Source organism: Coloeus monedula (assembly GCF_965178545.1).
Source record: "Coloeus monedula genome assembly, chromosome: 14".
Lineage (NCBI taxonomy): Eukaryota > Metazoa > Chordata > Aves > Passeriformes > Corvidae > Coloeus > Coloeus monedula.
The window spans coordinates 15,888,154-15,911,080 of record NC_138794.1 but is presented as its reverse complement, the minus strand read 5'-3'; the positions used below and the strand labels follow the sequence as shown (position 1 = coordinate 15,911,080).

General features: G+C 39.4%; 2 protein-coding genes across 8 annotated transcripts; both read left to right on the top strand.

The window, feature by feature from the left end:
- The first annotated feature begins 424 nt into the window (after positions 1-424).
- Positions 425-18,811, top strand: BNIP2 (BCL2 interacting protein 2). Of its 7 annotated transcripts, XR_014226831.1 has the most exons (14): positions 425-544; positions 1,907-2,040; positions 3,431-3,568; positions 4,056-4,186; positions 4,894-4,961; positions 5,735-5,908; positions 7,728-7,904; positions 8,557-8,659; positions 8,777-8,908; positions 9,538-9,624; positions 9,755-9,853; positions 11,658-11,693; positions 13,622-13,749; positions 18,697-18,811. XR_014226831.1 is itself a non-coding variant. In XM_082291003.1 (13 exons), exons 4-13 carry the CDS (start codon positions 4,137-4,139, stop codon positions 13,668-13,670), a joined length of 975 nt encoding a protein of 324 aa, XP_082147129.1. In that variant the 5' UTR covers positions 425-544; positions 1,907-2,040; positions 3,431-3,568; positions 4,056-4,136; the 3' UTR covers positions 13,671-14,921. The 7 variants fall into 7 exon arrangements, 6 of the variants coding, with proteins under 6 accessions (XP_082147129.1, XP_082147134.1, XP_082147131.1 ...); XM_082291003.1 differs by lacking the exon at positions 18,697-18,811 and having other exon boundaries at positions 13,622-14,921; XM_082291005.1 differs by lacking the exon at positions 18,697-18,811 and having other exon boundaries at positions 434-455; positions 13,622-14,921.
- Positions 18,699-22,821, top strand: GTF2A2 (general transcription factor IIA subunit 2). Its single transcript, XM_082291014.1, has 4 exons — positions 18,699-18,833; positions 19,325-19,429; positions 20,735-20,861; positions 22,518-22,821. The coding sequence occupies exons 1-4, from the start codon at positions 18,762-18,764 to the stop codon at positions 22,541-22,543; spliced, it is 330 nt and encodes a 109-aa protein (XP_082147140.1). The 5' UTR covers positions 18,699-18,761; the 3' UTR covers positions 22,544-22,821.
- The last annotated feature ends 106 nt before the right edge of the window (positions 22,822-22,927 follow it).

Sequence of the window (22,927 nt, the reverse complement as noted above, 5' to 3'; positions counted from 1 at the left end):
AGCGCAGGGGCAGGCACTGATCCCTGCTCTGTGACCAGGAACAGGGCCCGAGGGAACGGCTGGAGCTGTGTCAGGGCAGGGTACGGCCGGGTATCAGGAAAAGGCTTTTCACCCAGAGGGTGGTCGTGCACTGAACAGGCCTCCCCGGGGCAGTTGTCACAACACCAAGACTGACAGAGTTCCAGGAGCATTTGGACAACGCTCTCGGGCACACGGTGTAACTCTTGCGGTGTCCCGTGCGCGGCCAGGAGCTCGATTCGACGCTGCCTCTGATCCCGCCCTCACTCCGGCTGTTCTGTGGCGCTGCGCCTCCGCCCGCCCTCACGGCGGCGCGAGCCCCGCCCCGCCCCTCCCCTCCCCGCCCCTCCCCGCGCGCAGTTCACGCATGCGCGCGAGCGTCCGAGCCCCGTGCGGCGGGGGCTGTCACGTGACTCGGGCGGCGGATGCGGTTCCGGGTGAGCGCGGGCGCGCAGCGCGGCCCGGCCCGGCCCTTCCCGCGGCCCTTCCCGCGGCCCCTGGCGCAGCCTGGTTCCGCTCCCGCCAGGTACGGCCGCCGAGGGGCGGGAGCGCCGGGCCGGGAGCCGCGGCTGGGCCGCGCGCGGGGCGAGGCGGGGCCGCGGCCAGGCCGCAGGTGCGCAGAGGGCGGCGGGCTCAGCGCTGTGGCCTGGCCGGGGCGGCGAGCAGGGACCCCGCGGCCGGGAGGCTCCTCGGCCCCGCTCAGGCGAGCGGCTCCCCCGCGCCGCTCCCGCCGCAGAGGGAAGAGCTGTGAGCGCGTAACTCTCTGAGGGGAACATCCCGTGCCCTGCCCTGCAGGACTTCGCAGCAGAGCGGCTGTTCCGCTGCAGGCGTAGCGAACGCGCGGTACAGAGCCGTGTCGCGGAAGTCGGAGTTGCTTTCTAGTGCTTTTTGTCTTAGTTCCTCCTGGTTTCCTGTTGCTAATGCAATGCACTAAATAGTGGTTGATTATTTCTGGTTAACTTGTATGCATATTTAAGTCTTATAAAGGAATATCTGAGCAGGGTATAAATTGTTTGGGATTGTTTTGAGAAGTTAGTGTTTACCTTTAAATGAATCTGAGTGGTGCAGAAATACAGATCCCTCTGTTGCTCTGGATGTGGAGTTTAAAGTAGTATCCTCGGGAGGAAAGAAGAGTTTTCAGAAATTTTCTCTTTTAGCTGTCTGATTTCTCTGTGCTTTGATGCTGAGAGAAGGGAGAAGGAGGAGATAATTAATTTGTTATTAACGATAGTTCTTGCATTGCCCCATTTTGCAAACTTGCAAGTGATGAAGCATGAAGGTCCATCTTCAGGTTTGGGAAACGTGTTCTGGATTTATGGCTAATCTGACCACGTTCTAAAAAACACTGGAATTATAGAAACATTTAGAAATTGCAGTGAGCTGTATCATGTGGGTTTGTGTACCAGAAAATGTGCCTGTTTCTTGCTTTAGGCTTGCTGTAAAATCAAATGTTAATATTACTCTTTAAGGCACCTCTTTAATGCCTGGAACCTGGAATTAACTTGACTGTCAGTTAATGTTCCTGTTGACACAGTGAGGGTGAAATATGGGGGGGAAAAATGTAGGCTGACCTTGTTTTGAAGTTGATTTTGACTTTTTGAGATGGAGACAGCTTTCTGTTCTTTGCCTATCAGATACATTGTTCAGTAAAAATGCTTGCCATATTGCAATTGTCCTGCAAAGTTAAACTTCGTATTTATTTTAAATAGCAGTGGTAGGAAGACTATTCTAAACTCAGCTTTAGTTCGTATAAGCAGAAGTAGACTTTTTTTGCCTGCTTGTAAGCATTTATATTAGTTGATGTAAAATAACTCTGAAGTCATCGCTTTTTAAACTTTCTTGAGTTAGAGTTTCTCTAACCTTTCTTCTTAATTTCTTATTCTTCTAGTTGACAAATGATGATGCTTTTATAGGTGAGACTTGAAGTCAAAACATCCAAAACAGCTACTTAGTCTGCGTGTTAAGTAGGATGCTGAAAACCTAAAATCAGTCTTATCTGAAGTTGAACTCTGAGCTTGCCTTGTAAGTTGTTTTTTCAGTAGTCCTGTGTGGTATTTAGCAAATGATTGCTTTCTAATCTACCTTAATGAGAAGCTGCTGGTGAGAATTCTGCAAGTAGTGTGAGGAGTGTTCCATAAAGGCACCTTAAGCTTAGATAACAGCATGAATAGCTTTTAAACTCTTGTCTTAGTACAAAAGGTTTATCCCAGTGTAATGAAATAAGTGCAGGTGGAATTGCTTCTGCACTGAAAGGCCGTCCATTTGAAATTAATAGGTGTTACTTGGTGTTCGGTATTCTTCAAAAGTGTGGGAAGAAAACTGTTTAAGCCTTGGAGCAAACCCCTGCTTTAAACTGTGGGAGCTGTATAGGGAATGCAGTGCAGTCGAGCTCAAGAGGAGCGTCTTACAGCCACCAGCAGAGTGACAGGCTTGAGGAGGGGGGTGGAGTTTGGGTGTTTTTACTGCCAATCTTCTGTCCCTTAAGAGTGAAGTCATCTATTTAGATTTTTTTCAGGTTTACAGTCACCTGCATATTTGCATCAGCTGGTTCATTCCATGCTGATGGTAACCACTGCATTCTCCTGACTGCTGAGGGTCCCTGGGGAAACTCCTTGGGCTTTGTCTTAATGTCCCAAAACACGTGCATAGAGAGCTATGCACGCATTCACTATTACTACTGATCCAAATGTGATCTTCTCTCTGAGCAAATATTTAAAACTCACTGTTGCAGTCAGCAGGTTGGTACCCAGGAGTATCCATACCTTGTATGCTGAGAGCATCATCAGCTTGGTGAGAGGCTTGGCGAAACTTTGTGTTTCCAAACAGTGCTTTATCAGGAAGGACGAACAGAAAGAGGGAGAGCTGGGAGGGCACTCACTGGGGCAACTTCTTCACATTGCTGAAGAACAACAGCTGAGAGGTGCAGGTGCTGAATGTCTCAAACAAGGAGAGTCTAGCCCTTAAGTGGAACTAGGTTGCTACCTTTAGAAATTTTATTTAAATTTTCTGTGTGAGGGAAGCAGGAAAATGTCAGTCAAAGAGGCTTAAAATGAGATCATTAGTTTAATTTGTAGTACTGCAGTTTTACAGAAAGATCAATTATTTTTTCTTTATTAATCTGCTTGTGTAGCGTAGCTTTAAGCATTAAGCGTAAGTCAGGAGAAGAAAAATTTGGATTTGTCATGAAAGGAAAGCTGATCCTACCGAACAGTAAGTGTAATTTGTTCTTCAGCCATGTAAAAAAAATTATATCGCTGGGCTAATAAGCAGTATTGGTTGCATTTAAACTTTGTACTTACTGGTGTTCTGTGTTGATTGCTTCTTTGCAAAATACTGTGGTTTCTTGTTTTGATTAATGTTGGTTTTCTTAACACCTTCATTGATAAGTTTACCTGCTTCTGCCAATCTTTAGAGCCAACACAGCCAAGAGCTTCAACCGGTTTGGACTTTTATGTCAGCAGAATGGTTTATCATGTTCCATTATTGGGGCTTCCTCGTTGCTGGTGATGGGTGAACCTGAAAAAATACAGCTTTACTTGCACATCACAGGGTGAGTTCTCTGAAAACACTTTCTTAAATAGTTATCTTTAAAGTGTTTGGGTTGTTTGGGCTTTTTTCTTTTCAAACGGCTTGTATTTTAGATCTGACCATCTGGATTTTTTTTCTCAAAATACACACTTATTAATTACCTCCTATAGAATCTAGAGACATGTCAGGTTTGTTACATTTTGGAGCTAACTGGTGTAATCATAAATGACGGAACAGGTTGCTTAAGGCCTTAATTTCAGCTGAGAGGTTGATCCTGCTTGACTGCATGAAATCCCTTCCAACCTACATTATTGTATGATAGACCATTCCATGAGCGGTTTTGTCTGGAAAGAAAAAAGAAGTAAAATGCAAACAAACAAAAAACTTTTCCCTGTGTTGTTTGGTTTTTATTCTGCATAACACCTCAATTTGATGAAAGGTAAAGGATGTGTTGCAAGTATGGGAATTACCACATCATTGAACTAACACCTTCTGTTGTGTTCCTGCAGCTCCTCCTTAGCCCATTGTGCTGAAGACCAGAGGTTCTTCCTGATCAGGAGTCTCTGTTAGCAATTCAAGTTGGCTGGAGAATGGAAGGGGTTGAGTTTAAGGAAGAGTGGCAAGATGAAGATTTTCCAAGGTTTTGAATTCTTTTTTAAAGTAATTTGGATCAAACACATAACATCAACAATAAGCTACCTCTCAGTCTTCCTGGTGAACTAATACTCAGTAGTATCTTGAAGTGCTTTCCATTAGTATGGCAGTTTTGGAAAGGTTTTGTGGCATATTTCTTCAGGATTGCCACTGTTGAAGTTTTCAGTGTTCTGAAGTGAAGATTTGTAAGCTTGGCTTTGTTTATTTTCTGTGATAATATTTTGCAACTACATTGTTTGCATATTATTACCAGTGTTTCATGGCCCTAATATTTCATTAAGCAAAATTCCTGAGGAAAATCTTTAAAATGCTACTGATGCTTGGGCCTATAAAAAAAACCCAAATCAGCTGATTTTAGAGGCATTCTATGATAACATGACTAAACTACTTGTGTAGTTTATTTCAAGTCAAATTTTGTCAAGCAAGAATATGACAAGTTTTCTTAAGGACGACACACTGGTAGTAGTCAGTGTTTTGGTATTTGTCACAGGAAGGGATGGTCACTTGAATGCTGTAAAGGAATTTTCTGCTGCTTTGGTGTTTTGTTTACTGAAAGCTTGAACTTAGGCTGTAAGTAAAGTTAGTTCAGTAGTATCCCATAGTGGGATTTTTTAGTAGTGTGTAAGTCTAAATATATGGCATTAAAAAATGTAAAAGCAGTTCTGTAAAAATAATTTCTACTTTGTGTCCCAGGCCCCTGCCAGAGGATGATCCTGTTGAGTCTGATACATTGGCTGCAGCTGGAACAGAAAGTGAAGCCAGTAAGAACACTCTACTCTAGTCGAGCTGACTGCTTCCTACTTAAATGGCTGCTTTAAAGCTCCTTGGTGGGGAGGGGCCGAATTTTTTGCTTGTTTTGGGGTTTTTTGGTTGGGGTTTTTTACGTTTTAAAATTTTTTAGGTTTTGTCTGTCTGCTTTACTTTTGGGGCGTTTCCAGTGCTGGATTGGTAATCGGATTTTATTCCCTGCTTTCAGCTGCTGTCTAAATCATGCAAGTATTTGCCTTGTGTCTTGAAGTGTTCTGTATATTCACAGAACAGATTCTTTAATTTTCTGTCCTCACTGTTGTGTGTCAGGTTTTTTTTTTTTAGCTTGTATATTATTTTCTATTTTATCAAAGATGGTTGTGATGTTACTGAAGCCTAACAAAAGCAAGTGCTAGGGACGTGACTCTGTTGTATTATTCGCAAGTCTTAGTCACTGTAATATCTGGAACAGTTCCTGGGACATTTGGATGCAGCAGGCAGGGGTAGTAGTGGCTGAGGTGGCGGCAGCTCTTCAGGTTTTTCTTCTGCAGGGAGTATGGTTGGTGGTGTGGCACCCTGGTCATACTGTGTGTGCAATTGGTGACTTGAGAACTTTTACCTGCTGTTCTGTCCATCCCCTATTAAAGTCTTACTTTAAAGATACCATGTTTAAATTACGGGCATTAATTTATAATGCATTATGAGAAAGGACTGTGCTGTTCTGTCTCAGTAATACACTTATGTAAACTTGCTTTAGCTTTGGAAATAAATAATTTGCTTTCTTTAGATACAGAGGGTAATGGAACCAAACTGAGGAAGAAACTAATGGCTCCAGATATTAGCTTAACTTTGGATCCCAGTGAGGAATCTGTTTTGTCTGATGACTTGGATGAGAGTGGAGAGATTGATTTGGATGATTTAGATACTCCTTCAGAAAATAGCAATGAATTTGAATGGGAAGGTGAGTATTTTGGTCCTTTTGTCTGATGCTCTAAAATATTATGTGCAGGTTGACCATTTCTCTAGTAAGAAATAGCTGTGACTCAGCATTAAAAGAGGAGAAATACAAAGGGAGTGATTAGATTTGAAATTAGAAATAGGTGCTGTGACTTTCTAAAGAGCAAATCAGACCTCATCTGATTTGTAAACTGGCAAACAGTTAATAGCTGTAACTGCAGATAAACTTAGCTGAAGATCACCTATATGTGCATCTGTAAGACTTGAATTTATGGAAAATCCTCTGTGTTGCAGTAAGTTTTTAAGAACCACCCAACAGAAAAAAGTACCCAAGGTGTTTTACATGTGTTAGGAATGGGTTTTAAATGGAGAGAGCCAAACAAAGGGATATAGATTAGCTACTCAGAAATTGATGAATTGCAACTTAAGGAGGACTGAATGGTATTTTTAAAAATACTAAGTAACACCTGATCTCAAATCTTCCTGTGCTGAGAATGGCAAAGCAGCCTTAGAGTTTGCATATTTCCAGATTGACTGGAGGCAGTAGAAGAGCCTCTACTGTGTGTCAAGGAGTTCTGCAGTGACTTCATAGGAAGTTAACTTAGCTACAGCCACACTAGTAATGATCTCAGTTTTAAGACATTAATAGGTGTTTTATCTTACAGGCAAAACCTGGAGATTCTAACAAATTTTATTTGAGATAAATATTTTGTGTAGGAGTTAAAGCATAAATTTTACACTTGGAGCTTAGTGATGTTTTAAGGCCCTTTTATGGGAGCCAGGAACTGTTGTGTTGGGGAAATTGTTGGAGTCTCTAACGTCTGTAAACTTCATAGTTTAGGAATGTCTCTAATAAGTAAACATGTAAACTCTTATTTTCTTATCCTGAAAATAAAATAATTTTAATCCTGAATAAACAGGAAGTTCTCTTTTCACTGTTATGTTTGAAGCACTACCTGTGGAGAAAGAAACACTCTTTAGAATAAGGGGATGGTTTTGGTTTTTAAAATAGCTAAAGGCATATTGCAGGTGAAGTTTTCTTAGCAGAGACTGTGTGTTTACCTTGGTAAAGGATTTTCATTGTTTTAATGAAGAAGAATTTGTATTTAGGATTAGTTTTGCAGTGATGCGAAGGAAACGTTCCAAATGTTTTTGTCTTGTTTTTAAAAGTGGCTGAAAAGGGTTTCTGTCTTTTCTTCCTTTAATGCTGCTGCCTTCATTTTCCGGGAAGGATAGTTTCAATTAACAGCTTTGTCTTGGGAACAGACAACTAACTTGCAGTAGGTTTTTCTCGCTTTGGGTAAGGTCCGTGCAACAAAGTCAAGAATCATAATTTCATTGGAGCAAATTGCCTTACAGATTGCTGTCAGCATAAATTTCATATATTTTGATTGCACACATTCGTGAATTAGATTTAATTTTCAATAGATCTGCCTGCATGTCTGCTTGCAAGGTACCTCAATGTTTTAAATCATGCTTCATGTAAATCTGTGATCAAGCAACCTCTGTAATTCTCACTGGAGTTAACCACTTTGTCTATTTTGGTGAAATTCAATGAGGTCTGTGTTCTGAAAGCCTGCAATTAATTAGGCTTCCTCCATGAATGGAAATTTTTCACATACTTGTAGCAGAGAAAATTACAGTCAACAGATAACTGCCAACATGAGTATGTTGATAAAATATCCATTACATCAGCTGATGTGTCTGACTGGCTGAAGAAGACCAAAATAGATCAGATAGCAAAGTGGTTAACTTGTGTTATAGCTGATTGTCACTATGCACGGTATTCATTATGGGTCATCAACATGTTCTAATTTTGGTAGATGATCTTCCAAAACCAAAAACTACTGATGTCATTAGGAAAGGATCACTGGCTGAATACACTGTGGCAGAGGAGAAGGATGATGGTCGACGCTGGCGAATGTTTAGGATCGGAGAACAGGACCATAGGGTGGACATGAAGGCAATTGAACCGTACAAAAAAGTTATCAGTCATGGTGGTAAGGATTGGTGACGTGCTCAGGGGAACTGCTGAGCAACTACTATTTTAAACTGAATTGGGGAAGCAGAGGAAGAGCTTTGGGCATAAAGACTTGTGGTGATTCATTTGTTGCAGTGTTAAGATATGGTTGATGTAATAATTTTTTCTCTATTATAAAGTTCCAAAATGCACGCGTGGTGACATGTACTAAAATGCACCTTTGTAATAAGATGTATTTACTCTGTCCTAGAGTGTCACTGCTACCTAACATTTTGGCTTTAAGACTGTTGAAAACATTAACTATAGATCTACTAAGGCAGAAATCAATTCATGGCACTTTCCAGCAGTCTGTGAAGTTTAGGTTGGAAGAAAAGTTGACTAAACTTTAATAACCTAAGATGTTACTAAATATACTGAGGTTCTATACTGAAATGTTGGTTATAGGTACGGTGTTTGATTGATACCAGCTTCAGCTGTTGCTTTAGAAGCAGACAAACTTGAAAAAGACACTTTGAGGTTTTCTGTAAGTGTATGAATGTGTCCATATGGATGTTTGTAAATCTCTTCTGGGTAAATAATGAAAAAGCTTGCTGAATGTACCTGACTTTGCATAAGTGTAGTCAGTGTATTGTCACTGTTGTCACTACTGCCGCTCATTTCTTTGTTTTTAGGGTATTATGGCGATGGGTTAAATGCCATTGTTGTGTTTGCTGTTTGCTTCATGCCTGAGAGCAGCCAGCCTAACTACAGATACCTAATGGACAATCTATTTAAGTAAGTCATCATCTGCCTTTCTGGGTTTTTGTTCTTTTTAATATATTTGAGCACTACTAGGAATTGCTTTCAGATGAAGATTGTGGATATTAAAGTTTTCTTTGCTTGTCTCTCCAGGTACGTAATTGGCACTTTAGAGCTGTTAGTAGCAGAGAACTATATGATAGTTTACCTGAATGGTGCAACAACACGGAGAAAAATGCCAAGTTTAGGCTGGCTTAGGAAATGTTACCAGCAAATTGATAGACGGTAAGAAGCTCTGCAGTGTTTTCTTACAATGTTCACATACTCAGAGATAGACATATTTAGGAAAAACTGCTCTTTAATGTGGTGTCTGGTCCCTTCTGGTTAAGATTTGATGAAGGAAATTGGCTTAGCTCTTCCTAAGCTAGACAATGTAGGATGATGCTATAAACATGCCTGGGTAGTGGTGTGTGGTGGATTTTTTTGGTTGGTTGGGGAGTTTGTGTATATCTTTTGTTGCTCTTGTACTCAGGGTGGGGTTTTTTTGTGAAAATAGTATTCTTAGAATACTGAGTATTATCTTGTAGAATATCCTTACAACTTATTGTATTAATACCAGGTTAATAAGTGGGGTTCTTTATGAACCACTATATCATCAGTTGTGTAAAAAGATTCAAAGAAGCTTCTCCTTGGAACGTTACTTCCTTGTCAAATTGATACTGAATCTTTAGTTTTTATTTTACAGTTGTGTAGTGTTTTTTCTTCTGATAGAGGTTGACTTCTAATAATGGGATGTCAGAATACTATGTTTATGTGACAGTTGTGCTTCTAAAAACATACTTCTTATATATTCAAAAACCCCAGGTCATGCTGCCTTTTTGTTCTAGTAATTATCCACTGCTTAAATCCTTCAGGTTAAGGAAAAATCTGAAATCATTGATCATAGTTCATCCTTCCTGGTTCATCAGAACACTCCTGGCCATCACAAAACCTTTTATTAGGTAATACTCTGGAAGATTTTTCTTAAATAGTTCTGACAACTGTTTGCTTTGAACTTAAAAGAATGTTTTAATATTGACCTAGTGAAAAATGTTTAAGTTGTAACTGTACCCTGCATTTGTTCTTCCACAGCTCAAAATTCAGCCAAAAAATTAGGTATGTCTTTACCCTGGCAGAACTAGCTGAACTCATCCCCATGGAATACGTTGGCATCCCAGAATGCATAAAACAGTACGTTTTATTATTCCAACATCTTCTACACTGATCATGGTTTAGGACTGGTACATGTTGTAATCAGTGTTTGGTTTGAATGTAACACTTGGCACTTACTGACTTCAACTGGGATCATTGCTGTCTCTAGGAGGAGTGTCCGTGTTCGACTGCATTGCTAAAGGCAGTTTGGTATGGAGTAGCATGGATAGCCAAAAGGTTAATGTATAGTGATTTTCACAGTGGAGCTTTCTGCAATTGATAAGTTGTGGAGTGTGAATTAAGCCTTCTAGAGAGAAGGTCTCATTCCAGTTGTTCTGCTTAGTACACACTTAGTGTGTGTACTAAACTGGCTTGTGAGTGAGAAATTCTGGGCATGTTGATACTGCAGTTATTTATAATGTCTTCGGTGTTTGGAACAAGTTAAGTGCTGAAATACCACTTGGACTGGGTTTTCATTTAAAAGAAAAGCAGCGATTGGAAAATGCTGAATCTCTACCCATTGCAGTTTTAACCTACTTTGGTAAGGACATGAAGACAGTATCAATGTAATTTTTTTTCTTCCTGTCCAGATACAAATACCCATTTTAACATCACCACAACTCTGCTCTCAAATAAGCTGATGATCCTTTTGTCAAAAGCATTTCGGGATGCAGTAACAGAGTAGAAACCATAAACTTGGGTCTTAAGAAAACCAGATGAAAACACTAACAATTCTGATGACAAATTGATTGGCCTATTAGAGGGTATAACACACAAACCCTGTGTTGCCTGCATCATAATAGGTGAGCGCAAACTGGGGGAAGGTGGCCCAGTGTCACTGAGTACATGGAAGGGCACATCCATGCTGGACAAAGCCTTGTGCCCCTTGAAGATGGCTGGTTATTTCAGTAAACATCCAGCTGCTATCAGTTCCACAATTTAACTGTAAAACAGAAAAACAGTTTTCTTGGGATGGGGGTGAAAGACATGACAAAGCTGAGGCAGCCTTGTGCTGTCTTTAGGATTTTTTTGACTGGTGTTTTACAGATGTGTTATGAATATTCAGACTGTCATTCCAAGCTTTAAAAGACTCCTCTCTATATTGATGAACCTTTAACTGTTCTGCAAAGGCTGGACTTGGTTAACTTATAGAGTTAATTCTCAGATTTTTGTGGAGGATTATGCTTGGCTTCAAGCTGTTATGGATACAAATTTTAAATTTTAGTGATGGTTATTATACAAGAGGTTATTACTGCAGGCCTGGGCCCTAGGGTATATCACCGTGTCCCGCAGCCATAGGGAGGAGGAGGAGAGAAGATCCAGCAGGCAGGAATTGTGCAGCAAGATTGATTTATTTAATTATTTTACAAACTCTTTTATAGACTTTTTTCTTCATAGTCTAATTGGACAAAGGACCAGCCACCCCTTGGGGGTGATTGGCTAAAATCCTAAAACATCCATTGTCAAAATATTTTTCTACTGTACCATAAACAAGACTTTTCAAGGTTGCAGGTGTTTGGTTGTTTACATAACTCTGCTACCTCTTCTGCGTGAGAGAAAAGTCTCTCACAGACTTAGAAAATAGCAAGAAAATCCTTGCTAGCAGCATTTTTGTATCCACAGAGGTCATACTGAATTCACTTGTTATGTCATAGTAACTTAATGCTTTTTGTTTAATGGTAGAAAATGTTGGAAGTACAATGTATTTTTTTCTTAATTATATCAGTTTCAAAATTTGGTAAGTTTCTGCAAATTATGTTGACACTAATAGTGGTTTGCAGCTTCTGTTGATTTTTGGCCTTCATATATTATATTTACTGAAATAAAACTTTTCCTCACCAAGGTATGAAGAAGAAAAGTTTAGAAAGAAACAGAAAAGGTATATGCATATTTTGATTAGGGTTGCATCTAGATAAGACAATTTGCACTGCAACTAACTCCCAGCTGATTGGCTTGCATAAAGGAATAAGCATTTGTAAATATAAACATGCACTAGAGCCCAAGTTTTTATGCATGACAGTAACTATACTGTACTTTCAGGCAGTGTGGAATCTATAAGGACTCACCCTGGGTGTACAGAGCATAGTTTCTACTACGCTTTTATGTGAGATGCTCACTTTTAAGGGGATGCATGGGTTCTCAACTTGAAGTCTTCAAGAGGCAAAACGTAGTGCTTCTGTATGAACCCATTAAATCAAATTTCACTGTTTCTAACAGGAATTGATATCTGAAGATGAGCTGTATTTAGGTGCTAAGCTGTAGCTATGTATTAGCAGAAATACAACTCTGTAAGAAGTTCTAATATTGAATCTTGTATTTTTGATATTCACTACCTTTTTAGTTATTAACTTGCATAGATGCAATCTAAATTAGTATTTTAGTGCTGTTTGTATTTGCAGTGCCTATGTTCCTTCCTAATAAATACTGGATTTACGTTTTGTTAATTTCCAGTCTCCTGCTAACGATTCAAGCTATTTCACAGCTGATGAATTTTTTTGAATGGATGTGTTATTTTTTTATCTCACTAACAAATGTACTGAAAGATTTTGCTGCTAACTTTGGGGGTTTTTTTAATTACTTTTCCCTTGTGTGTGTAACTGTTAAGGAAGGCTTATTGTCTGAATTGGATAGAGGAACACTGAGATTGAAGTAAATGGAATTAAAATTGTTTCTGAAAGCTCACATGTAAATTTAGTGATGTGTTGAACATTCTTTAAGAATTATTCCAATTAAGTGATAATTTTTAAAATCTCCTGTAGAACAAGCACTGTTTAGTGTCCTGGTTGATAACTTCACCTATACTACCATCACTTTTGTAAAAAGTAATATGTTCCTCGGTGAAAATTATATATAGAGATCACAGGCAGAATTGGATACTGAGCCTTTAATCAGGTTGAAAGCAGCTCCTTTTTATGGGTTCATGGCTTAAAGGCACTGTCATTTTGAAAAACTGGCTGGTTATATTTCGAGAGACTAGACAGGTATGTTAGACAGACTGTTAGAGGACAAACTTGGTCTTAGTTTCTCACTTTAGAACTGCTGTTGGTTTTAAAATTAATTTACCTCCATGCACAACCTATTTGCTAGAAGATGTTTTCAAGATTGTATCTTCTTCTTACTGTAAAGAGGAAAAGTACATTTTGTGCAGGGCTGTCAGTCATCTGCTGGATTTTGCAAAGCAGCATTTTGTTTGCTGGTCCCAAGGCAGATACTAAAAAATAAAGCATAAAATCAAACCCACTTTTATTAGCATGATGGTGAATTTTTCCAGGGTAATTGCAAGAATCTTTGAACATAATAGAAAAAGTATTGCAGTTAAGGAGCCTCTTCACTTCTGTTGATTCAACTAGCGCTGTTACCTTCTTGGCGTAATTACTCCAGTAATCCAGTGCTTATTCTGCAGCATATGAACTCATCAGAGTGAGTGGTAGTGCTTGCCAGTACTGTCATGTTACCTGTAAGCTTGTGTTCCTGCTTGCATTTGTTACTACAAACACAGGCCCTGCGTTTTTCTTCTGTAGTCAAACTTCACTTGCACTTTTTAAATGCTTACTCTCAAGTGCTATAGTTATTTAAACAGTTTCCTAACAATTTTAATAAATTTATAGGGGAAGGTAGGAAAATAGATATTGAAAAGAACCCAAACATCATGACTACATTAAATAAAAACTTTAATATTTATTTACTAAAACCTTTCCCATGTAAAAGCTTCATGTTTTCCTGTTAAGGTTAATAGTTTTTTCTTAATATATGAGCTATCAAACTATGTTAATGTAGTTTAATTTTACTGCTTTCTTTGCTAAGCAGAGTTGACCAAGAGCTGAATGGAAAACAAGAGCAGAAAAGTGAACAGTAGGTTTGGAGTCCAAACAAGACTGAAGAATATGCAGATGGAATGATGCCATTTGTGCTCCATTACAGTGCATTCTCTGTGTGTATGTATTATATAATCTTTTGCAAAAGGTGCTTGGACTAGCACACAATGAACTGCTTACTGCTGTATTGCCTTGTCTTGACTTTAATTGCTGTTTATGTAATCATTTTATACTGCTAAATGGCAAAGAACTCTTATGTTTTCAGAGGATGTTCTTGCAACTGTTTATCTAAATGATGCATGTTCTTCAGTAAAATATTTATATACCTAAATGTTAAAGGAAAGAGATAATATATATATTTTTATGACTGAGCAATATATTGTGTGTACCTGCTGAAGGAATTCATTTGCAGGTAGACAAGGCCGTAAGTTACTTGTTGTTATTGTATAAATCTGTTTTGCTGTAAATGGTCAAGTGCATTTCTTCATTGTTGTGAAAACTTGTTTGGATATTAACAATCACATTAACTTAGCTTTCACAAATGTAGAGATCCTTATTTTTGTTCACCAACCTTATACAAGCTCACTCCTTTACCTCACTAGAGTGAGCTTCATCTTTGGTGTCTTTCAGTCCATCATTCAGGATGCAGAACTGCAGTTCTGTGGGTGGTGGTTTGTTGGCCACGAGGTTTAAGCCTAAACCACAAAAGCTGAAATGTCTGACTGGTAAGATACCGGACCTTTTTCAGTTGAAGTTGTGAATTTAGATTCTGCTTCAGTACGTCAAGGCTGGCTCAGCTAGCAGTAGGAAATGAGTTCATTGCAGTTCTTCATGGATGAATCTTGGTTGTCACTAGTAGGAACTCTGGTCGTGCTCAGTAGAACTTGGGAGTTACACAGGTATTCTAGCCACAATACCTTTTTTTGGGCAGAAATGTGAGAAGTCTTATACTACCTGTGTCATTCTTGCAGATGAAACATCCATTTCTAAAGCTGTTAGGCACATGATACCAGTACTGATTTAACTTTTAGGAAGTGTTTGAAAGGTTGGGGTGGTTTTGCTCCCTGCAATGGTGGTAAACCTGTGTCTGTAAGAGGTGTTCTTGGACACATAACTAGTGTTTATAGGTTTACTGGGACAACAGTAATGCACTGGTTGATATGTTGTAAAAGTTTGTAACATCTTTTGATAAATATTGCAACTTCCATGTAAGGGCAGGTGTATGCAAATAAATTCATTCAGGAGTTGAGCAATATAATGTTGTAGAAAGTATATTAAATCTTTACTTTTGATGTTCGTTGTGCTCACAATTTTGTCTTCATGCCAAAAAATATCACTTCTTAACTATAGTTAATGTTACTCAGTTACCTTATTTAAAAAAAAGTTACATTCAGATTACTACCTGACACTGATAAATAGCAGTTGTGAGATATTCCATGGTCAAGACTTACCAAGTAACAATTAATCTACTGTCTCCCGTGATACCTGTATAGACTCTGAGAGCATATGGATGTTAGGTGAGGGAAAATTGCTCATGTCTCTGGAAGTTTAAGTCTGCAGTTCAGGTATTTTCATCTCAAGATCTAAGTCCTTTTGTTGCAGTAGTTTCTGTATAAGAGTTTCAAGGAGATTGATGTGCAGGATGTGTTCACACAACATGCAATACTAATGCCAAGTTGCCTTGCATCCATTCCATCAGGTTTGGATCTTGCTCTGGAAAGCAGAACACAATTGCACTTTCTTTGGGGCTGTCTTATCTCCTGGTTCAATTTTGATGCTGAATCAGATTAACGTAAAGTTCAAGTCAGTACATGGGGCACTTGCAGCCTGTGTATTTTTTATACTTTCACAGTATGGTCTGTATGACCATGCAAACCTGAGTTTTACTGGGTTTGCATGTTTCCTAAGCTAAATAGGAAGCATTCTGATTATCTCATTTCCATTTTTTCCTAACTGATAAAAGGATTATTCTCAGTAAAATTATATTCTTAGTGGAGGGACTGTAGTTCTCTGTCCTGTTGCTTCCTGTATGTATAGTGCAGTACAGAGTAGCCATTCCTCAGTATATGCCATATTTACCAAATGATGGGATTGTTACTGTGTTTCCTGGTGGCCAAGGATTCTACAGTTTCATGCTGCAGTAGTATGATTTCTTTTGGAAATATGTATGTGGGTATAAATGGTTTATTTCTCTAGTATAAGTTGTTGTGAATGAGTACACGGCACAACAGATACGCAGCTTGAGAAAGAAGTGTGCTAAAGAATTATTCCCCTCTGACTTCTTGCAGCTCATCATTTAGTGGTGAGGTGGATGTTTACAAAAAGCAAAATGGTCCCAAAGCTATGGGTAATGTTTTGTCAAACTTATCTTTTTTGAAATCTATAATATAATGTAATATATTTTAATATTTAAAAACATGAAAAGTTGGAATGTCGTACTTTAATAAAAATTATTTCAAAACTTGAATCACTTTGTGATAAGATATAAGGAATTCACCTTTCAATGACACTTCCTTCTAAAAGTAAGAGTCATTTTGTTAGAATTTGGTGAGCCCTGTCAAGAAAAGATTTCATGAGTCTCTAATTTAAATTTGATTTAGAGGTCTTGTTAGTTTATATATATTTATATGTGTAGTGATAAGTCATTACTTGTCTCATTATTCCTGTGCACAACTGAAATAGAGATGTTTGGGCCAGTGGCCTCTCGATGTGGCATTTCGTAAACTGATTTCTGCAACAGGGCAAATTCAGAAGGGGCAAAGAGGTTTTGCAATAAGCATCATTGAAAACGGATGTGAGTAGATTCTGGATTTGCTTGAATGTTCTTGGTCTGTGTTATATGGCAGGGCCATGTTCTGTTGGAAGGTAATGGGAAGGGATGTGTAAGGATTTAGTGCTGAAACAGCTTGAAGTCTTTGAGGTTTTGGGATGTTGAAGAACTTTTATTCCAAGAAGCATAGAACTAGTTAGGATAATATGTAACCTTGTTCATAACAATGTAGTCTGGCTTATTTTTTCCTTAACTCGGTAAACAAGTGAAGAACAGTCCCAGTTGCTGTGAGGAACGTTGTACTGAGACAGTAGCTACACTCCTAATTGCCCTCAACTAGGATGTGATAGCCTGTATCTGTTAGCATGTGTCAGCAACTTTGTTGCATCATACCGGTAAGCGCTCTAATGACAGTTTAAAACTTTCAGCAGTCAATTGTGTCACAAGACAAAGTTTTTTGGTGAAAAGTGTATTTCATTGTGTCAGATTTTTGTCAGTGTATCCTACAGATTTATACAGTATTTACTATGTAGAAGGTTGGTTTTAAATTCATGTCTTCTCAAAAGCTGTTGTCTTTGGAGATTAATTCTCAAGTCATTCCAGCCTCCCTCAGATAAACCTCATATGAGGAATAGAGAGGAGAGGGATAACCACTTGCATGCTTTTTGTAACCACAGAAGTCTTACAAATATTGCAGTGAAAATTCTTACTTAGTCCTTGTGGATGCAGGTCATTCTCTAGAGGATTTGTTTCACTGTCTGCTTGTCAGAGACACTTGAAACAAGTGCTGTAATTATACTTTTTAAGGACACCTGGTTTTAGTCAGAGTAGTACTCTGAAATGTAAGGAATATTTAAATATTCATATTCTGAAAGACATATCTTGCAGCTTTCCTAGCTTCAAAATTCTAAGTTGAACTACACAGTTTCTTGTATCACATCTCATTACCTACATTAAACTAACAGGAAAAAAGGGCATTTGTGGAGAGGGTGCAGTCATGTTAGTTTTTCATCATTCCCTTCAAGCATGATTGAGATCAGTGAAATTAAAGCCATTCTTTGCTTAACTAGATTTTTTTTTTCAGTTTTGCAATTCGAACTGCCCAGATTACTCTGATTTAAATGAACTTTTTTTTTTTTAGTATTGAAAATTATTTGAAGAGAAGCTATCAGAGTGTTTTCCAAAAGTCCTTATTTCTAACTCTACTTAGAGTTCCTTACTCTAGCTTCCTCAACTGCTAGTTAATATTTATAACATGGAATTCCAGGTTAATAATTACAAATAAATATTCATGAAGGACAGATGTTTAGTGTACCAGCGGCTCTGCAGTTCTGCAATGTTTCTTAGTCATCTACCAAAACCTTTTTATTAACAAGAAAGGCCTGAGCAGTAAGGTGCTCTAATGGTTGAATGGTAGATTGAAGGGTTAAGGTAGAGCGATTACATTGTCAATTAGTGTCTATAAACTGTATTATGTGCTAATGGGAAACGTGCAGTGTTTAACAAAATGAAGCTGCAGTAATCATGCAAAAGCACAGGTTGCGAGTCATGGATAATGACTCAACTGGCTTAATTGGTCTAGTAACACTCTTCACAGGTGTGACTATTTTCCTTTGTCCCTTTAATAGAAAAAATATAAGTAGAAGACTCTTCACCTACCTCTTAACAATATTATGATCCTTTCTTTTTAAACGAGCTTGTTTTCTGTGTTCCAAGGCGTCACGGGGTAATGTGATAAACACGTCTGTGAATGGGGTAGCGGTTATTACTCACGGGGTCTTTCTTAATTAGGAGAGACGCCGCTGTATCCAATAAACAAACGCCTTTGTCCGAGGTGCAGTGTTTGATTGGGGCGAGGCGCGGGCGGGGCGCTGCTGTGGGTGCGGGCCCGGCGCCGCCGCCGTTCCGCTTCCGGGCCACGGCCCGCCGGGAGGGGCCGCGCTTCCGGCCGCGCGCGGTGAGGGGCGATGGCGGCGCTGGGCTGGGGGAGCGGCGGGGCCGCGGCAGGGGCAGCCTCCCCGGGGGCGGCGGTGGGGCCGGGCCCGGGCCGGGTAGGGCTTGGCGGGGCCGCGCAGTGCCCGGCTCCCGGCCGGGATGGCTCCCGCAGCGCTGCCGGGCCGGGCTGTCGGTTGTGCGGCCCGGGGCGGCGCGGCCCCGCCGCCGGGAGCGCGCCCGAGTGTCGGGCAGTGTTTGCTGGGTGGCCTCTTACACTGTGCGTGCCCTGCTGTGCGTGTGCCTGGCAGGCTCGGCTTTGCGCGTAGAGGGCTTTATTGTTATCTTTGTTTGTTTTCAATGAGAGCGAGAACAGCACAAGGCGCGCAGCCGTGGATGACCAGGACGTGTCCAGCCCTCGCCGTGAACCATGGCCTATCAGCTGTATAGAAACACCACGCTGGGGAACAGCCTTCAGGAGAGTCTGGATGAGCTCATACAGGTTGGGGGCTTGGGGTCTGGGCGAGTAGCTTAATAAAGACGGAGGTTTTTATCTGAACGGCGTTGTGGTTCCTGGATCGGGGTACTTATTGCCAAGGTTTGGGAAACTTACTGATTGAAATCATAAGGGTTTGGTACTCTATTCACTTGTGATGTCTTTTTCTTTACATTCTGGGTGAAAGAAAGTGTTTTATGTAAGTGGCATAATCTTATGTGGCCCAGTAAATGAACAGCCAGGTTAAGCTGGAACATTGCAGTCAATTTGCTGCTTGTCCAGTTATTTCCAGTAAATATTTATTATAAGAGATCTTTGTGTAGCACAGAATTTAAATACAAAAATGGAAATAAATACAGGAACAATATTTCTGCAGATTGATCTTCTAGAGATTTCCTTCATGTGAACTTTGATGTTTTTAACTTTTACTGCATGTTTAAGCTTACTTTGAAACAACTCAATTTTTTTTTTTTTTTTTTTTTTGGAAACTATTTTAGTCACAGCAAATCACACCTCAGTTGGCCCTTCAGGTGCTACTTCAGTTTGATAAAGCTATAAATTCAGCACTGGCACAGCGAGTCAGGAACAGAGTCAATTTCAGGGTAAGGAAATTATATCTAATAGTTTTACATGAAATACGGGAGCTCAGTGTTGATGCAGAATGTCATTAAAAGCTGTGTTCTCTAAACAAGAACTTAAGAAGGTCCGTTTTGGCTTTAATAATGACTGTTTACATGTATATTCTGTATGCAGTTGTAAGGTTCGTTACCTAGTTCTGCCAGGGATCTTTTGAATGAATGCAAAAATTAGACGATGGAATCAGGGAAGAGGGAAATGCTTTTTTGACGGATAACATCGCCATCCTCAGTGTCTTGCAGATGAGGAGGGAGATTTTGCTTCTCGCAGCTGTCCCTAGCAAAAGTGAGGTGAGGCTAGATTTTCAGCCACGTGAGTAATGTGAAGAGAGACTAGAGAGTTTTAGATCTACCCTTTCACTGGCTCATTTTGTAGCTATTTTCTGTAGGTATCATAGAAAAATAAGTTTGGGGGAGAAGGGGATTCCCAGTCAGCCGCCCTAATTGATGTTAGATAGCCAGCAAGTTGTTAAATGTCAGCTTGAATGTAATGTTAAGGAAAAAAAAAAAAAAAAAACACAAAACCCAGCTTCCTGTTAACTTTTGTCATAATACTTCCCTGCAGTCTGTGTAGAACACATGAATGATATGGGCTCCTAAGATGTTAGATTTTTAAACAATATAGAGATGTTAAAAATAGCATAATTTCTCTAGCGCACTTAACTTGTTTTGTATGTGTAGCATGGTATAGAAAACAGTTTAGCATGTGTTTAGTGGATAAACTTAAAAAATGTTACTTGGGGCTTAAGTTCAAGAATATCAATTTAAAATATGTAAAAGTGAAGGCCACAAGTTTTCCATATTGACGTTCTCAGTAATACATCAAATAGGAGGGATACCCCTTTATGTCACATATGTCAGTTTTGTCATCGTTTTTTATTGAAGCTACTACTTTAAGCAATTACAGAATCCACATCTTGTTATGATCATTGTTGTAGCTGATTTTTCTTATGGCCCAATATTTTAAGACATTTTTTCTGCTACTGATCCTTTGTACCCATTAGAAAAATTGTAAAACTTCTTAGCCTGCCTGAGGAGCCTCCCCTTGGATAACCTGTAACATCACTGGTCTTGAAAATTTCAGCCACTGGAGGGCATTTAAACTCCAGTTTTCCTCAGAATTTCTTGCTTGCCAGTTTGTATGCATTCAGGTCCACTGTTGGCTTTGTAGCAAATCTTGTTCTAGAACGGACATAGTTCAGTAGATACTCATCATATTTTCTGTTGCTTTTGAGATGCATCCTATTGAAAATGTCTTTTGTCTTTTTATAGGGGTCTCTGAACACTTACAGGTTCTGTGACAATGTATGGACATTTGTACTGAATGATGTCGAATTTAGGGAGGTCACTGAACTTGTGAAAGTGGATAAAGTGAAAATTGTAGCATGTGATGGAAAAAGTAAGTATGAAATACGATATAAATAGGCTGAGACATGAGACTTGGTTGTTTTTAGAAAGCTTTGACCAAGTGTTTTACTAAAGCCAGATTGATTGTATGACTTAGACAGAAGTAGGACTCTGCATTCCTTTTTACATCTGATGAGAGATGAAACAAAAGCCAGCTAAATGCTTCCCTGACTCATAAGCACTGAGGTAGAACTGTGTTAGGGACTGCTGTGCACCTGTTGTTGGGAAGTATGTAATACTAGAGCAATTAGAAAGTCAGAAGTAATCTTTATTTTTTGTGTGGTGAGTTTTCTAGTATTAACCTGGTTGTTAGGATAGCACCATGTTTTACTGAATCTGAAGGGTGCTTCAACTGTTTGAGCAAGGAATTGTCTGAGAAAAGTGTCCAAGCATCATTCTCTGGATTTGATAGTTGAGGACACAAGCCCATGAAAAGCTTATACTTGCATTTGCAAGTCATAAGATTTACTTGTTGCCTAACAAACCCTCTGTATATACACTGCTTGTGGGAGTTTACAATCCATATCTGCTTGACTGGATTACTTTGTCCATGTTCCTTGAGATTCTTTACTGGAAAAAGTAATTTAGTGACAAACTGCTTTATAACTTTCAAAAGCGTCAATGTGGCAGAGTATTGCTAAAGCTGTGTGAAATGGCGCCACTTGTTTCGTCCTTGGAGAGTGATGCTGAAAGCAGGAACTGATCATGGAATAGGCTTTATTTAAATGCACCATAGACCTCTGAAACAGGTTCTTCATGGCTTCCTGATCCTGGCACGATTACAATAGTCACTTCAAGTTGTAGTTCTAAAGAGTTGACAGAATTTATTGTTTGCCCAACTTCTGGTATTAGCCAAGCATATAATCTTACTGCTTAGTTTTTGTGTGCTTATTATAGCTAGTGGAGGAAACCTTACTTTCCAGGTATTAATCGTTTTCATTCTTGATAAATTGTGCAGATAAGATTTAAACAACTGGCTGACTTGAAGTTGCTATTAACATTACAACCGGTTTTCATTTCCCACGAGAAGTTGACTTGTTGAAGGAACAGTAGTAAACGCTGGCTTGTCATTCTCCGTATTTGAGTTACATACTTTTTCCACAGTTCTAAAAACAAGAAAGCAGTAATGGTAGTGTATCAAAAGCAGCACTGGTGTTAATTGGTGATTCTGACAAAAGTTCAGAACAGAGAATTGTTCTCAGTTGCTTTATGAAGATCATGCTTGTTCTTGTATCTATTTCAAAATGCATAATAAGCTATAGCCCACACTCCATCAGAGCTTATGCTGCTGGATGTGCAAAAGCCTCTCTCTTTAGCAGCTCATAGCCAGATGTGCTTGTGGCTGACTGCAGTGAAGGGTCTGTGTATCACTGCGTGTTAGAGCAAAGCTTTTAGTATTTTTAATGCATCTGTGTGCACAGCCCTGGAGTTTTGTACTGGCTCTTTTCAGTGTTGCTAAGTGAAGGGAAACAGCACAAGCAGTTCATGCATGGCATTGAGAGCAGCGGAGGGAGTTGGGTACGTACAGAACATGTTCTAAAATGCTTGGGGAACGCTTTAGAACTTGGGGAATGTATTAGAGAATGCTGTTGGTTCTCTGTTTTCAGTGGGGGTGTGTATTAGTCTCACTTTCTCTTTTCTTTCCTAGACACTGGTTCCAATACTGCAGAATGAATAGACCTGTGGTTTGTCTGCAATATTTTCTGTTAATATGCAGCACTTTCTGGAGAGAAGCATGGAAAGGGACTGATCATACTCAGTTCTTGTGATGCAGATGTGAGTTAATCCATACTAGAAAGCGTCACAGAATGACAGCAGAAGAAATACCTGTAGCGTTTCTTCAGTTCACCTTATAGGGCATGAATACAATGTTACCTTTTTTTTTAAATTACAAGAGATACTGTTGTCTTTTTTTGTTCAAAATAATTTCTGTAATAAACTTTTATTTAAAAACTTTTGAAAGAGCGGTCATTGGAAAACTTTGTTTAGAAACTAGCATTAAATACCATGTTATCCCAAAATTTTCTAAGTGTGTTTAGAGAAACGTTGCAAATGAAA